This window comes from Mauremys reevesii, linkage group 1, assembly GCF_016161935.1.
Source record: "Mauremys reevesii isolate NIE-2019 linkage group 1, ASM1616193v1, whole genome shotgun sequence".
In the NCBI taxonomy this organism is placed as follows: domain Eukaryota; kingdom Metazoa; phylum Chordata; order Testudines; family Geoemydidae; genus Mauremys; species Mauremys reevesii.
Genome location: NC_052623.1, coordinates 226,451,225 through 226,475,786, shown reverse-complemented (window position 1 = coordinate 226,475,786; position 24,562 = coordinate 226,451,225). Strand labels below are relative to the sequence as shown.

The following is a 24,562-nucleotide window of genomic DNA, read 5'->3' as shown; positions in this document are numbered from 1 at the left end:
GGGGGGGGGGGGAGAACCGTCAATGATTTCCCTTGTGTTCCACACACATGAATGTAGCCGTGAGATACAGGCCTGAATGCCAGGGTGGAAAAGAAGGAAAAAATACTATAGTTTTGTTTTGTTTTTTTAATGGCGGCAACTAGTTAACTGAAACATGATGTGTTGTAAGGCACAGAGTAAAGCATATTTGTTTACAAAGCGCTTTAGTTAACCATCAAAACCAGATGTTTCTGGAACAATGAAAAAAACCTACCAAAGACGAACAAACAAAACAATCATCTTGAAATCATGCTACTAACCTGACTGAACCAAATGTGATTATAAATGTCCAGAATATTAAAACCGGAGAATATAGCTCTAGAACAAGCATACAAAACCATCCTCTTCCTCAGTGTGCCCCAAAGTGCAGCCAATCAGCCAAGCCCAGAGACATACGCTTGCAGACAAGAAGAAAGTTGACCCACAGTAGGGTTTAACTACAAGTGAAAAAAAAAAAAGTAGCTTCTTTTCATCCACCAAAGAAGTCACAGCCTCAAGATCCTGGCAAGTTGCCGATATGCCCTTCCATCTCCTAGTGTTTGGTCACTCTCAGAACACTGGGTTGTCCGATTTGTTGACATCACTAACATGCTTTATAAATTGAGCAACAGATCCACATTTGTCTACCCATTGGATGTTCATCTTGCCTTTTAAGATAATGTCATGGAAAGGGGCTGTGGATGTTTGTGTGTGTGTGTTTTTTTAATTATTAGAGAGACAAGGTGGGTGGTGAGAGAGACAAGCTTTCACAGAGCTCTTCTTCATGTCTGGGAATGTTACTCTGCATGTCACAGCTAAATACAAGGTGGAACAAATTGTTTAGCATAAGTAGTTAACACATTCTTTCTAAGAGCCCATTCAAGGTGGTTATACCTCTGCAGTCCTAGGACAAAAAAAAAAAAAAAAAAAGAGTGGGATAGTGGGTTACAGATTGTTGTAAAGGCCATAAATCCAGTGTGTCTACCCAGTCCATGGTTTTTAGTGTCTAGAAAAGTTATGAATTTAAGCTCCCAGGCTTGTCTATTGAAAGTGTTCTGCAGGTTTCCTTTGAGGATGAGGACTGATAGGTCAGATACGGAGTGATTGCTTTGTGAAAAGTGTTCACCATAGGTGATATGATGTTTCTGTCTTATGATTTTTCTGGGCAAGTTTATTCAAAAGCGTAGTGATTGTCTCGTTTCACCCACATACTTGTTACTGGGGCATTTACTGGACTAGATGAGGTACACCACATGTTGTGATAGACATGTGTAGGACTCATGGATCTTGAAAGATGTGTTGCGGGGGAGGGAGGGCATTGATCATCACAGCAGTGACGGTATGTCTATAGGTTTTGCATCGGTTGTTATGGCAGGGTCTGGTGCTGCTTTGAGTTGGTGTGTCCTGGTCTGTGACGAGTTTGCTTTTGATGATGAACTTGGTGAGTTTGGGGGGTTGTTTGAAGACCAGACGAGGGGGTTCAGGAAAGATTTCTTTCAGGATGTGGTCCCCATAAAGTATGTTGTCATTGTTTAATGATACCCTGTATGGGTTCCAGAGTGATGTGGTTGATGACAACTAGGACGTATAGTTGGAGGGTATTTTTTTTCCTGTATTGAAGTAGGTTCTCTTGAGGTATTTGGGTGACCCATTCCATGATGCGATCTACTTCTCTGGTGCAGTGTCTTTATTTGGTAAAGGTGAAGGTGAAGTTTTTAAGTGTGTTAAGGTGTATATCCTGAACTTTCTCTTCAGAGTATATGCTGTGGCATCTGAGTGCCTGGCTGTAGTCAACAGATTTCTTGGTGTGTTTGGGGTGGTTGCTGGATCTGTGAAGGTAAGTGTGGTGATCCATGGGTTTCTCATACGTAGTTGTTTGTAGGGTTCCATTATTGAAGCTGATCATGGTGTCCAGGAAGTTGATGGAGTGGGAGTGTTCTACAGAGAATTTGATTGATGGGTGATGGTTGAAGTTGTGGTGGAAATCTCTGAGGGAGTTTAGGTCATCCATCCAGAGGATGAAATCATAATCAATGTACCTCAGGTATATCACCAGTTTTATGGTGCACTTGGCCAGAAATTCTTCCTCAAGGTCACTCACATACATATTGGGGAGCCATCCTAGTACCTATGGCTGTTCCCATGGTTTGGACAAAGTGTTTGTGGTTGAATGTGAAATTGTTATGGGTGAGGATGAAATGGATGAGTTTGGCGATGTGTTTGGGTTGGATATTTGAGCATTGTCCATTGTCCTATAGATATTTGAAGCAGGCAAGCAGTGCCATCATTGTGAGGGATGTTGGTGTAGAGGCAGGTGACAACATCCATCGTGATAAGGATGGTGCTCTGAGGAAGGTTGTTAGTGTTGCAGAGTTTCTGGAGGAAGTAGGTTGTGTCCTGGAGGAAGTTGACCCCTTGTGTGGTGAACGGTTTGATGATGGTTTCTATGAGTCCTGATATTCACAGAAACCATTATCAAACCACTCACCACACAAAGTGCCAGCTTCCTCCAGGACAATCATACATTTCTTATCAAAGAATAAGATTTAAGAATAATGGAAACTGAAAAAAGAACAGGAGTACTTGTGGCCCCTTAGAGACTAACAAATTTATCTCTAAGGGGCCACAAGTATTCCTGTTCTTTTGGCGGATACACACTAAAACGGCTGCTACTCTGGAACTGAAAAGTTATATATAAAATAAAATCATAACATGCTTTCTAGAGATGAAACTTCATTTAGCAGGCTAACAGTTTATCTACAGAAGGTTACCTCACCCCAAATGTCTTTTGCAGCATTTCAACCAAGCCTAACTGAGATCCTGTTTTCATGAATGTAAACTCATTGTCCATTTAATTCCTCAAGTGCAGGATAAAGGGATGTCTCCTTGCCTTCTTCTTAAATCCCCAGAGGTCACAGTCTTTGTGCATGGCCAGGCAAACCCCCCTGGTTTGTTTTTGCCTCTGTGCTCCTTTCCTGTTGACTCCTTATGTAAATAGGGCTTCCATTGTGTTGGGATACAATGCTTAATCTACCTGGCAGACATCCTTTGTGTGAGTCAAAACTCCTTCGTCAGCTCTGCCTTGGACACAGACTTTAAAACATATATTCAGTACACATACACATCTCCTTAAATATCATCCACACAAACATCTCACAGTGATTAGAGATCTCACATGACATCATTGATGGATAAATACTACACCATCAATGTGTGAGTGAGTTTGTCAGGCCCGTTAGGAGGTACTGTTACAGAACAGTGAACCCTCTGCCATATGCTACAAATGGGCCTCTGTGTCACACTCCTCCATTAACCAGCTTGTAAATTGGATGCAAATGTAGCCCTCATTCAGGTTAATGACCATTTACCCTGTTACCATTATTCCATCATTATCCATTCCCTATCCTGGTTTAAGGGATATATAGAACAGATATGCCTTGACTGATTAATAACGACAGATTCCCGCTGGAATAAAATTAGAAAAACTCTGCACCTCTGTTTATCCCAAAATATTATCCATCTAAGAAAAGACCATAAGAAAATGGTTCACATCAAGTGAGACACTTTGTCTAAGAACTCAGAGATCAGCCAAGGTCAGGAATTCCTCTCCTCAAGAATAGAAACTAAAATGGCTAATGAGAGTATTGTTAATCACTTAGGCAAGAATCTCTCTGAATTTACATATGCATAAAACCTCTTTTCCCCTCCAACCTAGCTAAAAATAACTCCAAGTTACCAAGCAAGGGTCACACCCTTCTTTCCTATGCAAAGTGTTTTCACTCCAAAGTAAAAACCATACATTATTCACCGTATATTTGATTTATAAGGAAAACACTTTCACTGACAATTAGAAACTGTACATTTGTTTGCCTTGTGTGTCAGATCTACATCCTTCTGCGTGTGAAAAATGCCTCTTGTTCTACTGTTGTATGCAGTGTAGATGTAGCTGTGTCAGTCCCAGGATATTAGAGAGACGAGGTGGGTGAGGTAATAGCTATTATTGGCCCAGCTTCTGCTAGTGAGAGAGACAAGCTTTCAAGTCACCCAGCGCTCTTCTTCAGGTCTCCGGTAGACCTCTGTGTGATCTGTGGGCTCGAAACTTGACTCTCTCACCAACAGAAGCAAGTCCAATAAAACAGCTGTTCTCCACCAGGGGTCCACGGTCCCCTGGGGATCCACGGGGCCCCACGGCTGAAACCCAGAGCCTGAGCCCTAGTGCCGCCCATGGGACTGAAGCTGGGAGGCGCAGGACTAAATCCCGGAGCCCCAAGCCCTGGTGCTCCCTGTGGGGCAGAAGCCCTGAGCCCATCGGCACAGTTGGGGACCTGGAGGGCGTTGCCCCCACCCCAAACTGCAGCACAAGAGCACAGCAGTCCTGGGGGTCAGCTCCGCACCTCCCTCCCCAACTCCTCTCCCCGCCCCCTGGCCAGGTCAGAGGTGGGAAGCCAGAAACAGTTGTTTCGTGGCGGCAAGTGCTGGGAGGGAGGGGGGGAGGAGGGAAAATACGGCCCGCTCTGGGAAGAGCCGGGGCTGGGGCAGGGATTTGGGGAAGGAGTCCAATAGGGGCAGGGAGGGGGCAGAGACTTCGGGGAAGGGGTTGGAATGGGGGCGGGGGCCAGCGCCCACTGGCGCCGGGAAAAGTTGGCCCTATGGGTACGTCCTCCCTGCACCCAGGGGTACCCTCTCTGCACACAGCCCCTAGCTACACCCTCCCTGCACCCTGAGCTACCCCCCTGCCCACAAACAGCCCCTAGCTACCCCATCCCTGCACCCTGAGCTATCCCCCCTGCCCACAAACAGCCCCTAGCTACCCCCTCCCTGCACCCTGAGCTACGCCCCCTGCCCACAAACAGCCCCTAGCTACCCCCTCCCTGCACCCTGAGCTATCCCCTGCCCACATAGCGCCCCTAGCTACCCCCTCCCTGCTCCCTGAGCTAGCCCCCCGGCCCACAAACCGCCCCTAGCTACCCCCTCCCTGCACCCTGAGCTCTCCCCCCGGCCCACAAACCGCCCCTTGCTACCCCCTCCCTGCACCCTGAGCTACGCCCCCTGCCCACAAACAGCCCCTAGCTACCCCCTCCCTGCACCCTGAGCTACCCCCCTGCCCATAAACAGCCCCTAGCTATGCCCTCCCTGCACCCTGAGCTGTTTTCAAACTTTTTGAGCTAAGCCCCTGACCTTTGAGTTATAATTTTTGGTTGCTCCCCACCCCGCCTCAGACAGGCTGGGTGGCCTGCTGAGGTGAGTTAGGGGGTGGAGGTGGCACTCCCTCCCTGGACCCTGCCATGCGGAGGTGGCTCGAGCCCTGCAGGCCCTTGGCCCCCCAAAACAGAAGTCAAACTATGCCTATGCTTGAGGGTCCTGCCCCAAGCCCCCCCACCCCACTTGTGCTCGGCCCTGGAGTTTTTATAGCATGTTGAGGGGAGCCTCAGAAAGAAAAAGGTTGAGAACCCCTCCCCCACCTTGTCTCTCTTGTTCTATTGTAAGTCCTAAATAAGGTGAAATGCATGTGTACAATCAACGAGTGTATGGAATACGTCCACCAAATTTAGAAGAGTATAAGGATTTTTGTTCGTTTGTTATCGTAAATAACTGTTGCGCTCTAGAAGTAATGGAAATTATGTGGTATAAGGAAAGAGAATTGTTAAAAGACATAAATCAGAGTATAACTCTGGGATAAGTAAGAGAAATTGCTTAATAGAGGGGATCCGAATTGATAGTCGGGGCTAATAATGAAATACAATCCTTGAAATGAATCAAACTTTAAAAGCCTCCGATAAGAAATGGATTGAAGACATTTGTTTTACACCAGCGCCATCTACTGGATACCAGTGAAAGCGGCAAAGAAATGGAAAGCTAAAACCTAAGCACTCACTTGGCATGTGTACAGTGGGAATAAGAGGGTTGCCCCCTCTTACAAGCCCTGAAACCAGAGTCACCATAGGCTCAGGAGAGTTGACTGAACCCAACACATGAAGCTGCAGATCCCAAATGCAACCAATGCCTGGAGCTATAAAATCTAAGCGGCACCTTGGCAAATTCATAAATTGACCATCTTTCACAGGTTCTCTCTTCAAGGGAGTGTCTTCACTTGTAGGAATCAATCCCTATGCACCACTGCCGCATTCTCAGGAAATCCCTCAAACTCTTCTGTTAGCTGCTCACAATGGGTACTTGTGTATCTCAGCTCCACTTCCCAGTATCAACATTGCCTCAACTGCCCCAAACTATGCAGCCAAACACCACACGTTTCCCAAAGAACCATACATTCTCAGCCCCTCTGCCAATGATGCTGGCTTTGATTCCCTATTCATCTCCTGCTCCAGTGCCCATCTCCATGCCTATGCCCTATGTGAGGAATACCCACTGCTTCTCAATTCACCAAGTGATCACCCTCCTCACACTGAAGTCCCTCTTCAAAGACTCACTTCTTCGGCAATGCCCCCAAAGAGGAGAGCCAAACCACCTAGGGAAAAACCTTCTGACTTGCAGTGTGTCCTGAATTCTCCGTTTCCATTAGACAGTAAGCTTTCTGGGGCAGGGACTATCTTCCTTCCGCACCTTGTGTAGCACCAACCACATTACCACTGCTTTACAAGTAACAACACAGAATGTAGGTACTGCTGGCATACAACCCTAGGAACTCTCTTTTATTTTCAATTACCCTTTCAAACCCAGCATTATCTGTACTCTTGTTCAGATCACTCCCTGTGGAGAAATACTGTCACCTTCTCTCTTCACTGCTCCTCTTCTCTGTTCATTTGTTATAACAGAGTGTTCACAGGAAATAGAGCATTGATACATCAGGGAATCTCAGTGACCTCATCTGTTAAAATACAGACGTGTCTCTTGGCTTACTTTTAACAACTGCAACTGCTAATTATTTTTTGGGGGTGTAGGAAGGGGAATAAAGGTCAAACATACATCCCTTTTCTTATGTCCTTTATTTTTATATGTAATACTAATACAAAATAATTTGTACAAAGGCTAAAGTAGGTATTGCATAGAAGGAACACCGGTGTGAACGTAACCTGGATGGAATGGCACATTAGGTTCTAATAGCTACCACACAAACAAATGTTCTGGGTCTGCAAGTGTATTTCTGGTATAAAAATATCTCCATGTTTCACACAAGAGCTAAGTGATGAAGCCAACAAATTAAGTTTAAAAGGAAATTATTTCAGGACACTAATTGTGCCTTATTGCATTCTGCTTCCCCCCAATTCCCTTTTACACACAGACCACATTGCCAGAAATATATTTGTTGGGAAAATGTCCTTTTTCTCCTTGTCATCTTTATTCCAATAAACCACAGCATCTTTGATGCAATACAAGTGATATGCTTAGTTTGTCTAAATGTACGGTATCAAAAATACTGAGTGGATGAGTTACATTACACTCCACTTGTGACTTTCAAATGCGCTTTTCGGCATATTATTCTACTACAGATACATTGTCGGAACTCAGTCACTCAATGCAACATGCACAAGATAAAACTCTAAAGGCAATTGACGTTCACTTGAGTATAATTGTGACTTGGTTTTAATACCTACTATTTAACCTACCAATGGACAAAGAGTGCACTTTATTTACACCAGCACGATCACAGCTATCAATGTTGGGCAATGTCACCAAATGTTCTCAATTTGATATTTGGTTTGAGGTGCTAAAGGCACCTACATTTCTATTTGGTGTATCATCTTCAGTTCCTCAGCCCCCTCCTCTCTCCGCTTTAACACAGCCATGACTAGGGGGCTGTCCATCATTTAGGTAACTAAGTTTTCAGTGATTTCCAAGATCCCCCTACCCTTGCAACACTGAGACGGACACTCAAAATTAAGGACTCATCCACCCCTCATGAGTTACGTGGTTTATGGGCAGCCCCTAACGGTGAAGCACTGATCCTCCCCGCTCCCTCCCTAGCCAAGACCCTATTACAAGTAATTCCCTAAGCTTCCCACAATTTTGCCCTACCCCTGGAAAACACCCTCCCGGCAGCCAATTCCCTGCCTCTGTCCCTCCCAGTCTCCCCATTTCTAACTTCATGAAGGTTCAAACTCTTATTCTGACAGTATTCATTCCAGGACAACCCTTCCTTCCCAGGTTGACAGTCAAAACAACCGGCATTGGGGAAGCAAATCAAGCGGGTATCTGGTGCTGGGGTACTTGTTCCAGGCAATAGTCTCAACCTGTTCCTGATTCCCCAGTACCAGAAACTCTGCACAGCCTCCCAGCACTACAGCCCCCTACGGGTATGTTTACACTACAATGAAAAACCCCCAGCTGGCCCGTGCTCAGGCTCAGGCTGCGGGGCTGCTTCATTACAGTGTGCACTTCTGGGCTCGGGCTGGAGTCTGGACTCTCGGACCCTGCGATGTGGGAGGGCCCAGAGCTTGAGCCCAGAAGTGCACATTGCAATGAAGCAGCCCCATAGCCCGAGCCATGCAATCCTGAGTCCGCTGGCACGGGCCAGGAGCAGGTGTCTAGTTGCTGTGTAGACATACCCTTAGTAACCCCACAAGCCTTAAAATCTGGCATTTCTAAAAGTGGAACTGGTTAAGTAGCTGAGGGTACAAGCCGAGATCAGCAATAAAGCAAAGATCAGAATTCAGTGCGTGTGGACATGGAGCTGTAAACCTGGCCAATTGTGCATGTACGCTAGCACACAAAAGTGCACACAGGCTCCTGAAAGTATGGTACCGAAACGCATTTCCTTGACTACATAAGAAATTATTGGGGAGTGAGTTATTTTTTAATTCTCTCACAGTGATGTCAACTACAGTAGAGTGGACTAAACACCTTTAAGCACCTCTGGTTTGTATGTTAAGCCAACCTTTTAACAATGAATTCTTACTGTTTCCAGGAGACTGTCCTCACAGACAATGTACATTGGGCCAAATGAGCATCCCTGCACCATGAATACTTTGGGGTCGGCAACTTTCGGCATGCGGCCCACCAAGGTAATCCGCTAGCGGGCCGCAAGACATTTTGTTTACGTTGACTGTCCGCAGGCACAGCCCCCCGCAGCTCCCAGTGGCTGCGGTTCACTGTTCCCGGCCAATGGGAGCTGTGGGAAGTGGTGGCCAGCACATCCCCCCCACATTCTTTTGTATGTAACTCCAGTCACTAAGTAAAATTCTGGAGAAAGGTTACCCAAGACCCCCAACAAGTCCTCCAGAAAAACATAGAATTTAATGTCCTGATACTTGCAAAGTAAAAGGCAGGGGGAAAACAGGGGAACACCCCCTACCACCAACAAAAGAACATCAAAAAGTATCTAAGCCCAAGCCCCCTTTCTTCCCCAAACATACCCTTTGGCGGGTTACTTATTTTTAACCTTTCTGACTGCCTTAATGTGCAACAGTTTGGAGCCATTTCTTGTCAAGTGAAACATGAAGCGATCAGAAATCTCATCAATGGTCACCTTCTTTAAATTTGCTCCCAACAGCTGCTTTGAGAGCTCCTTTAGCAATTGCTTTAAGCATGTAATTTCAGGGCACTTACTCTGCTACAGTCAAAAGTTAAAGATTTGGCAACGCCATGCCAGAAAACTTGTCTGACTTAACTTTTAGAAGTATTTTGTTTCATTCTCCTGAGGCTTGGAGTCGGAGGTCCTACTGGGATCCAGGAAGTGGGCGGGCATAAGCCCACTGCTAAAGGACCTCCCCCCAGCCTAAGGGGAGGATCCACAGGACCTGGAAGCCAAATGATTCTGGGGGAACAACTAATGAGATAACAGGGACAGGAGTGAGGTCAACTGGGCACCATCAACTGCCCTTGAAGTCAATGAAACTAAGAATGCACAACTTAGCACCTCACCTCACATCTCACAACTTAGCACCCTGCAAGATCAGACCTGTAGCGCTGAATCTCTGAACCTTAGCCACTTACCCTCAGTCGTATGAGCTTCCTATTTCCCCTAGAGAATGAGTCCCTGTTACATTTGGCTAACGGTTTTCTGAAGTAGCCACTGTAATTAATTGTGGAAATAAAATGCACTCTGGCCTTGTTTCTTAATTAGGAATACAGGTAAACATAAAGGGCCAGACTGAGGAAAATAGCCCTGGTTTCTGGACATTATGCACCCAGGATTTGAAAGCCACATGCTTGGAAGTGTAAGCAGTTACCTGTCATAAAGAAAAAGCCCTTTTCCCTCTTGACAGTTCTGACACTGCTACTGAATTAAATATGGACACACTCTACTGCTATAAGTCTTACCCGCCTCTCTGAAATCCAAAAATGTATCAATCAGATTTTAAGCTCCTCTACAGTTTAAGCTTTTATATAAAAACCTGGGTGCAAAAAGCACAACAAAATATCATGTATGCAAAATTCTAAAATGACACTTTAAAAAGCAACAAAACTTTGATACAGTTGAACTGAGCTTCAATGATATATATATATATGCATATATAAATACAAATCAACATTTGTATACACTTAAAATACTTTTACTCAGTATCAGTTTTTATTTAAAAACATGCTAAAAATGTGTAGTTAAATAATCAAAGCAATGTTTTGGAAAAATGCACAGACAGCCATCCACCAATGCAAGCAAAAAAAGTGCATTTTTAAACAAGATTGATATCCCTTTCACTAAACACTCAAAGGACAATTAGTATCTTCTCTGATATATACCAACAAATACCATCTAATGATTTTTTTATGGCTGGCTTTTGTCACCTTAAGAACAGTATTGCTTTTTCTTTGTTTTCAAAACACAGGTTTTCCCGTTATATGGTTTGATATTCAGCTACTGTACTATAATGCTAATTGTTTACTTAATTTGCTTAATTCCCTTTCCATAGTCAGCTAAAGCAAGACTTGACAATACTGTTTGTGTATTTATCTCTGTTAATACTGTACTTAAAATGCTAAAAGAATTCATGAAAAAAAGAATTTTCAATATCTATCTTGCTATCAGGTCATAAAACATAACTGAGTATTCTACAAAAAATAAGTTTTAAGGGAAGGCAAAATAGCTTTAGTTTTCCACTATGTATTTTGCCTTCATGATTACTTGTATAAATGCATTTTGCTTTCTTTTTTTTTATTTTATTACAAAAACCAACCACAGATTAAAATGTAAGATTTCAACAGGTACCACTGTGCGACTTTAGAAGGTACCAGCATCCTGGTCTTGCTCATTTTTCCACCCTTCTATGTTTGTCTGAGAGAGAAAACATTGGTATTTTACAAGAAAAAGCAAAATAACCCTACCATAAAAGATAAAGAAGTAGAGCTATGGATTAAAGATAGACATTTTTTAAAATGCAAAAATTCAAAGCTTGTCATTTTTTTGGGAAACTTTGGAGACTATCTTACACATAGCAGCAAATATGCTCAGTGCCAGAGCTCCCATTCTTGACACAAAATGTCTCAAACGGAGCTCAGGCACACATGGTCCCAATTTTTGTTACAATTAAAGTAAACCAGGTTTTGTCTATATTTTCCCCCTCCTCCTTCCTCAAGTCTTTAAAAGGAAATACGAATGAAGCAGCAGTCACCAATACGGCCAGTGGAAGAATAACTAAAGGGTGGGTATACGCAACCAAACAGGAAGGATGGATTGTATTATCCTGCACCAATAATATGTGCATTAGACCCAACTTCTTCAACCTTGAGGGCCTCAAGTTAGGAACCTAATTCTACATTCTAGGCATGTAAAAGAGCCTGAGCCCCTGCAGTGCCACTGACTTCTATGCAACCTGTAGGTAGGAGCTCAACCACTCTGAAAGTTATCTAAAGAAGTGACCTGCCTAGATATCAATTTAGATGCCTATTGGTAGACAGCCAAGTTTGAAAATGGTGGACTAGATTCTCAGGCCCTGATTGTCACTTACATTAATGCCCCTTTATATCACTCTATGTAAAGGCGCCTTAAAGTTGGCATAAAGTACATTTACACTCACTTCAAGGCCCCTTTACGCTGCCAGAGAGGTGTAAAGGTGCTTCGGGTAAATGAGAATAAGGACCTCAAATCTGTAAGCATCACTGCACTACTTTGATAGCAGATGATAAACATCTGTCCACTTTGACAACTATCTGGGCCCAGCAGGTAATAAATTAGCTTTAAAATGTATTTTAAAATTACCACTAAGTTTTATAGTAAACGTCTGACTAAAATAAAACCAGAGTGTCCACAAAATGACTGAAGTTTCATTTTCATTCATACTTTCCTTCGTGAAGCAGCAAAATGTAAGAAAGACCTCTGCCAAAAAAACAACAACAAAAAAAGTCAAGCAGGGGTCACTATGAAAGAAGCAGCATTCAAACTAGAGAGGAATATGTTCAAGTTTTCTAGCAGGAATGTCGGTAGAAATGTGTGTTGTCATGAGTTCTGAACTATCATGTAGGACGTCTGACTTGGAAAACAGAAGACAAAAGTCAACACTGTATGTGCAAAGATACAAACAGGTTCTGAGCACCTATCTGAGCAACTGATTTCAGAGTGAAAACGTAAATCACGCCTTTCCCGCTCTCTTGGGACATACGGCACACCATTCCCCCACTTGCCTTTAACCAGCTTTATACCTCCGGGGTTGTTCAAAAGCTACCTCGCCAGCCTGGCAAAACTGCAACCATTGTCAAGTAAACGCCTTTCAGGAAAACTGACAATGAACCGATTGTGCTCCCCTTATGATGTACAGCACCGTGCACGATAAGCCATCCCATTGAAATCAATGGGACTACTTAGAAAGTAAACTACTACTCAAAGGGCCAGAGAGTAAGCCCCTTCCTGGTGCTGGTGAGCAGTTACTCACCTGATACACTTACTCACACTGAATAGTATCATGCTGAAAGTAGTCCCATTCAGTGGGCCTACCTGAGGAGTAAGGTGCTACTCATTGTGGATAAAGGCCTCACAATCTAGCTCACTGAGAGTAAGGGGTTCACCATTTAGCCCAGTGAGAGTAAGGGTAACCCAATCTGGCCCTTAAGTACTGAGCCACCTGATTGAAAGGACTGTCATCAATATAGTAAGGGTACAAACCCATGGTAGCTCAGAAGATGCAGTTAAATGTAACCTCCCTAGGGACTTCAGAACAGACATGTCTTTATTTCCACCTTTTAAACTAATGATAAAAATGTGTCCTTCAAAAATCGCACAGTGGTTCCTAGATTAAAATATGACAGATGTAAAACAAAACAGTAAGAAGTTACAAATCAGGCTACTAAATTCTAAGCAATCTCTATAATAAAAAAGTATACACCATAAGGTACAAAAAGCTGCACGTGAGCAGCTCTGATTCCTAGGGCTCTCAGTCTGAGTGGCTTTCTCAAGTCTTCCAGTATGTCAGACATGAGCAGTTTGAGACTGATCAGAAGACTTCAAAGAATTCTCTCTAAAAGTTAAACACACATCTGTCACGTTATCCTTGCACGTCTAACAACAATTAGTAGAGCAAAGCATTTTCTTAAATAAAGTTAGGGAAAAGTTTAATAGATCTATGAATTAGTGTAGAAAACTGATTTGTTTTTATTATTTTTTCCTTTTCTTCTTTGGCAAATAAATGGCAAATGCAAAACAGAAACAAAAAAGTAAGTCCAGTAGCAAGTTGTGCTAGTAATCAGTCAAGTAATGATGACGTAGATGGATCGGTGGGATGAATGCCTTCAGCAGAGCAAAGCTGGATTTTTCGTTTCAGTTGTTTTGCTTTGTTTTTAATGGCAAGACAGAAGTGTAGATGCAGTTAACATTTTGAAGATTTAGGCATCATATTTTTTACCAGTCCTATGAATCTGCTGGAAGAGTGTCATGGAGAAGGCCATGCCAAGTATCTGAAAGAAAGCAAATATTATGGGCTAGCTATAGTGACACCTTCAAAACTGTGCGGATGGTATTTTATCTGAGGATGCCTGAATTTTCTGACACCCAACACTAATCAAATTCCTCCAGCCAAGACTTTCAGCAGTGATTAGTGATTTTGGGTGCCCAACAGTAGACCCTTAAAGAGGCCTGGCATTCAGAGGGCAGGTGATCAAAATTTGCTGAAAATATATCTCCCTTTAAGGTGCCTCAAGCTGGGTTTCCATAAATCACTGTCACTTTTGAACATCTTTGTCCTAGAGGTGTGCCGTGTTGCAAGTTAGCATCAGAAAATCAAAAGAACAGCAAGAAAATCACCTGAGGCCAACATACAACAAATACAGTTGTACAGTATGAGACACACACAGTTATTAGGCCTTGTCTCTTTTTTAAACTGCAAGAAGAAAACATCAGGTCTGACTCATTTTTTTTATTGACGCCTGTTTGGTCACTTCTGAGTTACTCTTTTTCCATATGACTGACAAGTACGGGGTTGTCATAAAAAGTCCATATTTGCAACAGATTACACAGTTACCAAAGGGTCAAGTACTGCAAATCATACAATGGGTTTGCACACAGGGTAGCTGATGATCAAATTTGGCCTAAAGTTATATGCTATAAAGTGTAAGGGAAAATCATACCATCTCAGATAGCACGTTGTGGTTTAAATGAGGGTAACTGCCGGTTTGATTTAAATGTCAACCACTGCAGTAGTGATAATGCAACAAAACACTGAACTTTCATCTAGAATCCTTCAACTCCACTACCTGTTCTTATTTGTGAAGACTAGGAAAGCTGGCCTATCTGATGGGTTTGGGAGACTTTGTTCCTTGATATCTGAGGTTACTCTAAGCATTTCCCACCTGAAGTCACAAAATATTGCGACCCTCCTTGGATCTCTAGCAAGGTGCTCAAAGCTTTCGATAGCTCTGATAACAGCTAACCATTGTAAGACTCATGAAAGAAACTGAAATAGTTTCCAAAATCTTCTTTGTCACGCAAGGTGCCATGAAGGCACAGAACTGCTGGCCTTTTAAAAGCACATCTCTCATTCTTCAGTTACCAGACAATAGGGTAGAGCAGGCAGCTTGTTGCTTTTTTCCAAAGCACAGAAGTTACCCTAAAAACCTACTGAAGTTAATGGAGAGTTCGCTCTTTTTTGCGTGTCTTTTTTAAACTAACCTGTACAACTCAATCACCATAATTTCATTCTATATTCTATAACATGGTTTTATGGCTATAAAAAGCAGATTAATTCTCTAATTAAATTCTATAGGACTTTCCCCCTATGTGTTTAAATAAAATAAACATTTTTAAAGTATGCTAATTTCACAAGCGGCAGACATGAGTGTATCTCTATGGATGGCCACCATTGTGAATTCAGTGTCCTTCACTGCCGCTTACAAGTGAGCCTTGAATGTCAACGTGCACATAACTAGAACATCACTGGACATCATCATTTTCAAAATAGAGACAAAGTAACCTGTCCTCATTTAGAGACAGATAACCAGCCCTGTTTAGCTTAAAGCTTGGACAAGAAATCTGAATTGCTAAGAAAAATTAGGTCACTTACAAGCAGCTGGACCAATTTTGTCCTCAAAACGTAGGAAAAATATTTTGTCCAAGTTTAAGATCAAATATGGGTAGTACCCAGCTATCCCGCCATCTAGGTCTTTTTATGGTGTCTGAGTGCCAACTGGGTCAAAATTAGGAGGGCTGGAAACCAGAGTTAATCATGCAGTGTTGTCTTAACAGCACTAACAGTGGTGTTATAATAATTATTTTGCATCTGAAAGCACGAGTTCTGCCAGAGGAACAATTATAGCTATTCATGCCATTTATGGTGGAGTCCATGAAAGTTTGAAAAATGCCAGTTATCACTATTCCCCAAAATCAAAATATGTAATTTGATTCAACAAAATGAAGAATTAGGGAATAGTTCCTGATTTCATCTAACAGGAAGGATAAACCCGCTGAAACTCCAGGGTCCAGCAAAACTGTAAGCTAAGTTCCAGATTCTAAGCTCTCAGATTCAAACAGGGACCTTGGCCAGGGCCGGCTCTAGACCCCAGCGCACCAAGCGCGTGCTTGGGGCGGTATGCTGCGGGGGATGCTCTGGCGGTCGCCGGTCCCACGGCTCCAGTGGACCTCCCGCAGGCATGCCTGCGGAGGGTCCACTGGTCCCGCGGCTCCGGTGGACCCCCCACAGGCATGCCTGCGGATGGCTCCACCGGAGCCGCGGGACCAGCGGACCCTCCGCAGACACGTCTGCAGGAGGTCCACTGGAGCCGCGGGACCGGCGACCGCCAGAGCACCCCCTGCGGCATGCCGCCGTGCTTGGGGTGGCGAAATTCCTAGAGCCGCCCCTGACCTTGGCTACTTGGTGTAAGGGGCCAGGCAACACTTTTTAGCATGATAAAGATAACTACAATAGTAGTAAGTTAGGGGCTACATGTTAGAGTATAGTATCATCAATACCTGCATTATGAGGATACACATCCCAACTGTCCCGAGAACATGCTTATTATCCTCAAACCACATTTTAACTTTCTCGTAACAACCCTGAAAGAGAAAAAAAAATCTAAGTCTTGCCCATTTCATGTGTGCACTTAAAAAAAAAAAAAGTTAAACTGAGCAAGCATTACCGTTTTCCACACTAAATCAGTAGAATTCCGTCCACAATCTTGGGAATTTTCCATACAGCATCGGTCTGGGACGACGTTTGTCCCCAGGACAGGGAACCAATCAGTATAATCAGTAACCCCACAGCAATGCATCTACAGGCAAAGTACAAAAAGGACCATAGTCTTACCAACAAATGTTTTAAGAAGTGTTACTTCTCTTAACCCACTGTTGGTTTCTTCACATATATACCTCATAATTTGCACTTAAATACCACCTCTCACCTGGAGATCACAAAAAGCACTGACAAATATTTAATGCATCTCACAAACAGCCCTTTGTGGAAAATAAGTTTTATTATATCCATTTTGGAGACACACAAACCAAGACATTGGAACCTGTGATCACTAGGTCAATGGCATACCTGGGAGTGGAAGCCAGTAGTCCTGAACTCTGCTCTAACCACTAGAAAACACTCTGCCAACCAAAGCCTCATCTGCAACCACTTTCATTTAAACCCAGAGTCTCTGCTACTTTCAGATTCCAGGTGGCATTTCAGGATTTGTGATTGTAATCCTAACACATCAACTCCTTTTCTTCCTTTATCTTTCCCATACAGATCATAACCTCCTCTACTGCTATTTCTGTCACATAGCTAGTCCCAATGGATCGCACGAAGAACATCTTACTTTTATACAGCACCTTTCATCCCAAAGAAAGGCCAAGGCACTTTATGAATGTAAAGTGATATACAAATATCTGACTGGTATCAAATCATCTACTTGCCAGTTATGGGACTAGACAGAGAAAATATTGTTAACAAAATGACGTCCAGCTAATTTTTTTTTAAATAAAGAAAATGTGTTACCTCTGCCTGAATGATATTCCATGCGTTCTTCAGCCCCACATTATTTTCTGTATTGTAAAGCTGAAGGCCTTCTTTCAAATCCTTCTTTGCATTCTCATTGACCTGTTTCCCATCAAAACAAAACACAGCCAGCACTGGTTAAAGGGCAGTATCCCACATGTAAACATACACTGCCTTTACCACCCTGGGATGTACATTTTGACAGATAGCTCACCTGAACATCATTGAGCAGAATCCCCACCTTTAGACCCAAACTCCATTTCACTTTACAATGCGAGGTGTCTGCTGTGGATGCCAATTGCCTGTGAAGCTCTAGTTTTCCTCCTTGCCCAATTCTGGATTTAGTATTGACTGAATTCTTTTGCAGTATGGACGTGTAACAGGAAAGCACAGAGAGGAACCAAGTGGCCTCCTCTCTGCTAATGGCTGAGCGCATGTTGGGTAATAATTTGCCATCTTTTTTTCCATTTAAAAAAATGTATGGGGGCGGGGGGATGAAGCAGGTGACAGACAACATGGGCCACCTCCACAGACATGTGTTATATAATCACATGCAACATGCGCACACATATAAGAACAACATTACGTTTCTCTTCACTGTAGATTTAATTCAAGTTATTACGCGAGTGTGGCCTCTATCTTGAGGGCCATCTACACACAAAACCCAATCATTCAAATGTGGTGGTGTTTGTCACGGCCCGGGAGGGGGAATAGGCTACAGCAGGCGTTAGTACAGCTTATCAGCTGCTAACACAGTCGTTCTGTGCTGCGAATCCAAACACTCTGTGAAGCTTGGGTGTTATTTTGCAGTGGGACTGTTCTCCCTCCAGCTAGCCTAGCTCGAGAGGAGTTAACTCAAGCATAGGTAAGTTGAGTTAAATCTGCAGTGAAGTTAGACACAACCATGTCCAACTACAAATTTCAACATTCTTTCCTACCAAGAATCATAGTCTGATCTATTTCATTTGTTAAGGTCATAAAACCCAAGAGTCCCAGCCTCATTGTAATAATTTGCACCTTTTAGCTGTACATCTCAAAGTGTTTCATAAACATCAATCAACAAATCAGCCTACGAAGGAGAGAGGGAAATATTATCATCCCCATTCTACAGATAGGGTACATGAGGCACAGAGAAGTTAAGGCCAAGATTTTCAAATGTGTCCACGAATTTCAGGGGCCAAAGTTTATGGGTGTCCAACTTGACTCCCTTACAGCCTGATTTTCAGGGATGCTGAGCACCAGAAGCTCCCACTGTCTTCAAGCAGAGCTTTGAATGCCCAGCACCTCTGAAAAAAAGGAGGTCTCAAGTTGTATATCCAAATAAGTAGACAGTTTTGAAAACATGGATCCAAACAACTGGCTCATAATTTCAGAGGGAGACAGTGACTGAGCTGAAATTAAACACACGAGTCCCAAACTACAATGGTCAAATATGCAACAAAACCCTTTTCACCCTGATTTCATTAAATTTAGAAAGGCTGTGTCTGTCCTGCAATCATGGGATGTGAGTGGAGCTTGATTAGACATACCCAAGCTAGCTTTCACCTTGCTAGTAAGATACTGGAGCAATGAACTCAACCTCACCGAAAGGGTTCTGAATCTTTCTGAAGACCTTGTGCATCAAAGTAATCTCAGGTTTCAAGGTCAGGCCAAATGTTCCTGCCCCACAGGACTCCATCCACAATTTATCAGATGCTAGCTTGTGCCTGAGAACTTCCCATCTCATGTCTTCCGGGCTAGCCTGTAACCCCCTCCCAGTTTCTTCAAGGGATGACTGGCTGGCTTGTTACAGTTAGGCACTAGAAGGCAGCCAGGTGATCCGCTCCCTGCTATCTTCTGTCATTGTATGAGGCCAGTAAGGAAGATTTGCTCCTCTGAATACCCAGGATGTCCTTAGGGAGCAAGCTGCCTGCCTGTCGCCCACTCAACAATAGTAATGTATCTGAAAAGGTTTCAGCATGCCCTGGCACTGCAATGCACACTCACCCCATTCTGGCTAGGCAGAATGCAGCATGCTAGCAAGGAATCTGGGGATTGTGGGGGTGAGAAAGGGGCGTGTCTTTCCACTTCCCCTGCCAGTGAAGACAGAAGGTGGTGAGAATGTGAGAGCCAGCCTGAAGAAGCCACTGGGGAGGTTATCCAGCCACTCTCTGATGACATTGGTGATGAAAGAGGAGGGTTGCGAGAAATTAAACTTCACAGGGAGACAGCAAAAACCTCTACTGTGGAGTCTGCAGGCCTATGAGAGAGGGGCAAAATGGAGGTCCAAGCTTTTGGTTTCAGCTGGAAACTGCAAAACAACAGTTCTGCCTCAACCCACACAGAGAATCCTTCCACCTTAATCACTCATTACTTTCAGCCAACATGCGGAGGAGGCACACATAAAAATGAAGATCACAAGGTTAAAACAATTTCCACTGAGAAGAGTAAGAAGACTTTAAGCATCTTGGTTTAACAAAAGCAAACAAAAACCAGCTTAGCTGCCAGAACTGATAAAATTATCTACGGGGTATATTTGCTTACCTTGTCCATATAAACAAAGAACAAAATGAGTAATATCAGCTCTGCCAGGAGAATTATCAGCAAAATGATGAAAAACTAGAACAAAGAGAAACAACACATGTATACACACTTCCTGAATAAAGAACAAGTTCAAACACGCTAGACAAGGATGGTGGCCTTGACAAACCAGCTTTAAAACACCATTTCTCCAGTGCAATACAGACAGGGGGTGTTACAGGAAACCCAGGTGAAAATCATGATGGTTGAGAGGACTGCTCTCCGCTATTTGCCCTACACAGAACATTTTTATGCAGCATGTATTTCAGATCATTTTCCCACTGATGAATTATCCCTTCCATAATCTAGCCATCCATCTGTTATCCATTTGGGTACCCATATAATTCATTATTTCAAAGAACTTCATGAGCATTTTAAACATTACTTAGTGGGCAGATGATATTCAGTACATATATATACACATATGTACATATATTTTATAGTCTGTGATAGTTTGCAATTCAAATCCCAGGAACATATCCTATCCTTTACTCCCCCTACTCTTCCCAATCTGAAGCAAAATTTACAAATTAGATTTCAAATTTAAAAAGTATATTAATGATATTATTATTCTCCACAACTTCTGCACTATTGTATTTCCATTTTCCCAGACTAAGCTTTCACTAGACAGGGGTTCAAGCCTAGCTGTTGTTCTCCCCCTTCCAAGTGTAAGGGCTGATCTACTCTAAAGCTGTAAGTTGACCTAAGTTATGCTATTTCAGTTACAAAAGTTACTTAACTGAAGTCGATGGGACTTAGGTCTATTTTCAGCAGTGTCTACACCGCCCTGTGTCGATGGGAGGTGCTCTCCCGCTGATTTACCTTCTGTCTCTCGGGGAGGTGGAGTACAGACATCGACAAGAGAGCGCTCTGCCACTGATTTCGCTTGTCTTCACCAGACCCGCTAAATCGACACTGCTGTGTCGATCGTAGCAGTGCCGATTTAGCCAAAAGTATAGACAAGCCCTAAGCGTAAACCTGTCTTTAAGTGATGTTTGTGTAGGGTGATCAGATGTCGTGATTTTATAGGGACAATCCCAATATATGGGGCTTTTTCTTATATAGGCTTCTATTATCCCCCCACCCCTTGTCCCGATTTTTCACACTTGCTGTCTGGACACCCTATGTTTATGTCACACTGGTTTCATCTCTTGACTGTGCAGTTCACTGGCGCATAGACAGAGAAAGCAGACAATTCCAGCATATTCCTCAGTATGTTCAGCAAAGTGAACCCAGACACAAAATCTGCTGCCACAAAGATAAATTTCCCCTGGTGCAGGAACAAATTCCCAGCAGATAAGCTTTAACTGCATTTGACTTTTTTTTGTTGTTGTTGGTTTTGCAAAAATTATATTTTTCAAATAAGGATCTCAAAGCACTTTTTAGATCTATAGTATGTCTACACTGCAATCAGTGTGATTGCAGCATGTGTAGACACACCTGAGTTAGCTTTGATTTAGATAGCTTGAATAATAATAGAAGTAAAGCCACAGCAGCACGAGCCCTCGGTATGTTCCTTAGCAGCTAGCCTATGCTGCTGCGGCTTCACTGATATTCTTATCTGAGCTAGCTAGATCAAAGCTAGCTCGGGTATGTCTACATGGGCTGCAGTCACACTTCTGATCACAATGTAGACATACCCTATGGTGGATCTAAACATGCTCAGTCATGGGAACACACTTACCCACTCTGGTTGCTTCCCAAAGTGTGAGCTCCAGTATTTGTTACTACTTTTAATGACCAACAGAGGTCTCATATGCACCAGCAGACCAGACACATCCAGGGTTTTAAGGGCAGTTTGGACTACAGGGGTGTGAAGGCACCCGTGTACAGATGCTGTGGGCACAAAGTAAGAGGTTTCTAGTTTGTGTTAACAAAGTCCTCTTCAAACAAGACTATAGTAACGTGAAGTAGGAACATTTTAGCTTGCGCCCACAGTGTTCACACAGAGTAGTTATAACGCAGCACTTTAGTGCACGTGACTATTCATGTCCCATTGTCCAAATGGCGGAGCAGTGTAGACAAGACCTTAATCCCTTTGTTATTACCTTCTGAGGCAATTTCAAAACAAAGAGACAATGGCAAATGGTTTTTAGCAATACATTTAGATTTTGCGTTTTACAAATGAATTCTAATATGAAGAGAAAAATATTCATGATTTTTTTTTTTTTAATTTCAGCAGAGAGGATTTGTTTAAAAAAGGAAACATTTCTCTACACTATCGGAAACACAAACAGCAGCACTGCAGCTAACTGTATGGGACTTAGAGAGTAAAATTAACCAGTCTGTTTTCACTGCCCAAGCTGAATGAAACACAAAAAATAAAGAAACAGCATAGAGATGGGTAAATTATATCTGCACATTTCCCCCAATTTTAATACCTGAAGTGATGTTAAGCAACATAGGTAGATTTTATTAAAGAACTTTTTTTAATATAAAAAAAAATCACATTTATATGATAACATCACTGCTCCTTGGACTTAGTAACCCCTAAATGGCTTGGAACCTAGCTCTCTCCTCACATGAAGATACTGGACTTCCAACCAGCAGAGGTGACTAAGCTGGAGTCCTATGGGTTTAAACAGGAAGGGGCTGCCGGCAGAGTCTAGAATTCACTTGCCAGTTTAGGCCCACCAACAGTCCAGAATTATTAACCTGCATGGCCCAGTGGAGTTCAGAAGTGTTAACTTTTGAGGCACAGTGTTTTTCCTTGGCCTTTGATAAGGGGAAGGGGAAAGACTGATGGTAGATTATTGGAGTAGTTTTCATTAATGCTTCCAGGACAATTCTTAATGCTGAAATTTCTGGATAAACTGCTTGCCTGGCAGTTGTTTTGTGCTTAACTGTACCCTGAGGATTGTTCCTGGTTTGTATTTCATGTTTAATTTATTGTAGTACCTAGACAGGGGGAAATGTTCATAAAAATAAATAAATAAAGTGACATATTTGAATAAAACCAAGCAGTGGTACTATTCCACTATATAACTATTACTACACAATTCCAGAGGAGGAGGATTTTTAAATTACCCTACAGAGTTTAATAGAGAATACCTGCTACAGAATTACATACATTGGTTTTAAAAGTCAATAGAAACATTATTCCCTAATACATTCTTTCCCATACAGGTCACTTTTAAAGTAAGCAGTGAAGTAGGGATGTGTATTCATGGTAAAGATCTTCAAGTCACGGAGTCATAGATTCCAAGGCCAGAAGGGACCGCTGTGATACAGGAGGTCAGGCTAGATGATAACACAGGCCATAGACTTTCCTCAAAAATATTTCTGTTTGTTCTAGAGCACATATTTTAGAATTTTAAAACTGCCAGTGATGGAGAATGCACCAAAACCCTTGGTAAATTGTTCCAGTGGTTAATAACCCACACTTAAAAATTGACACCTTATTTCCAGTACAGGGGACTTACACTTAAAAGGAGGCACTTGTTTTCCTTGATAGCACCCAGACACCCCAAAAAACCGGTCACCATGATGATTGTACCAATGGCAATGACAAGGTTGGCAGCCGAAAATGATGGAAAGCTGGGAGAAAATGTGGCGAAGTTTCCTTGTGACACTGATAGCCATATTCCCACGCCCAACAGTCCACAGCCACATAACTGCAAAGAGAGAGAAAGGCAGAAGCCAACATTAAAAAAGGGGCATATTTCAGTTTCCACACAGGAAAGTAGTTTGTGGGTTTTAAACTAGTTAAGTGATCAGCCGTAACACTTCATTGCTTGGTGCTAAAAGAATGTGAAATTCAATTTCTTACCTGTAGAATTGTCTTATTCTAGGTGACCACTCAAAACAAACATATGGCAGGGTTCTCGCTCTCTCTTTTTAAGAATTAATGAGCAAATCCCACCATTGCCCCTGCAGTGGGGCTCCAGACAGTGGAAGAAGGTGTAGTTTTGATGCACAAGGGAAGAACAGAATTTGAGGGAATGATACAGGGATGGCACGTACCCTCTGCTCATGTATGGGTCCCCATTCCATGGGGGCTCCCGTGTGGCAGCACTCAAGGAATGGAGTCTGTGCACCCACACCCTATCTTTATCCCCATGAGCTGGAGGCAACTGCAATCATCATCATTCCCTGCCCTGAGGGAAGGATTTCTTCCCTACCCTTCTGCCCCAGCGCTTGGTCATACTATTCAGGCTGGATCTAGGATTTGGCCTGTGTGACCTCATTGCTACCCCACTGTGTTTTATGAGACAAAAATCAGATTCCTAAATGGATGACCTATGGGTCAAAATCCTATTAATCTGTCCCAGTGAAGGACTCTGACTATTGCCAAGGAAAATACAAGGTTATTAATAAGTAAATACAAAATTAATAAGCCTTTGGTTTTCATTCTTAACAATTTTGCATCAGGTTCAGGAAATGTGTCACTCCACCCCCATTGCATGTGTCAGGGGGACAGCAGCCAACTCCAAATGTTCAGGAAGCTCATGGTGTCACAAGTTATTTTTGCACAGATTCAAAATGGCTGCCCCTGCATCCTGGTACCAAATGTCTACCTGTGAAAATGTGGGATGCCCAAACAAAAGGGTAATACAGTATTTGCAGGCAGTTTTCTGCAGTACTTCATGCAGCTAGCTCTCACTGACATTAAAGGTGAATTTCCCATTGACTTCAGTGGGAGCAGGACTGAAGAGAACCCCAAACTAGAAGCACAGTGCAGTCAT

General features: G+C 42.9%; 2 protein-coding genes across 5 annotated transcripts in view; one reads left to right on the top strand and one right to left on the bottom strand.

Annotated features, from left to right (window-relative positions):
* Window positions 1-17,095, top strand: part of TSPAN11 (tetraspanin 11) — a 203,203-nt gene extending 186,108 nt beyond the window's left edge. Inside the window, exons 9-10 of the transcript XR_005598407.1 lie at window positions 8,882-8,978; window positions 17,070-17,095. The gene's annotated coding sequence lies outside the window, so the exon portion shown is untranslated. The remainder of the gene's footprint in view (window positions 1-8,881; window positions 8,979-17,069) is intronic.
* The window catches only part of TSPAN9 (tetraspanin 9), a 266,912-nt gene continuing 249,295 nt past the window's right edge, over window positions 6,946-24,562 (bottom strand). For 3 of the 4 annotated variants that reach the window (XM_039538348.1, XM_039538340.1, XM_039538352.1), the window contains 6 exons: window positions 23,300-23,491; window positions 19,842-19,916; window positions 17,319-17,420; window positions 16,474-16,605; window positions 16,307-16,390; window positions 6,946-13,800 (listed from right to left, as the gene is read on the bottom strand). In XM_039538348.1, coding sequence (XP_039394282.1) covers window positions 13,729-13,800; window positions 16,307-16,390; window positions 16,474-16,605; window positions 17,319-17,420; window positions 19,842-19,916; window positions 23,300-23,491 — 657 coding nt within the window. In that variant the 3' untranslated portion in view covers window positions 6,946-13,728. The remainder of the gene's footprint in view (window positions 13,801-16,306; window positions 16,391-16,473; window positions 16,606-17,318; window positions 17,421-19,841; window positions 19,917-23,299; window positions 23,492-24,562) is intronic. The other variant, XM_039538331.1, reaches the window with a different exon arrangement.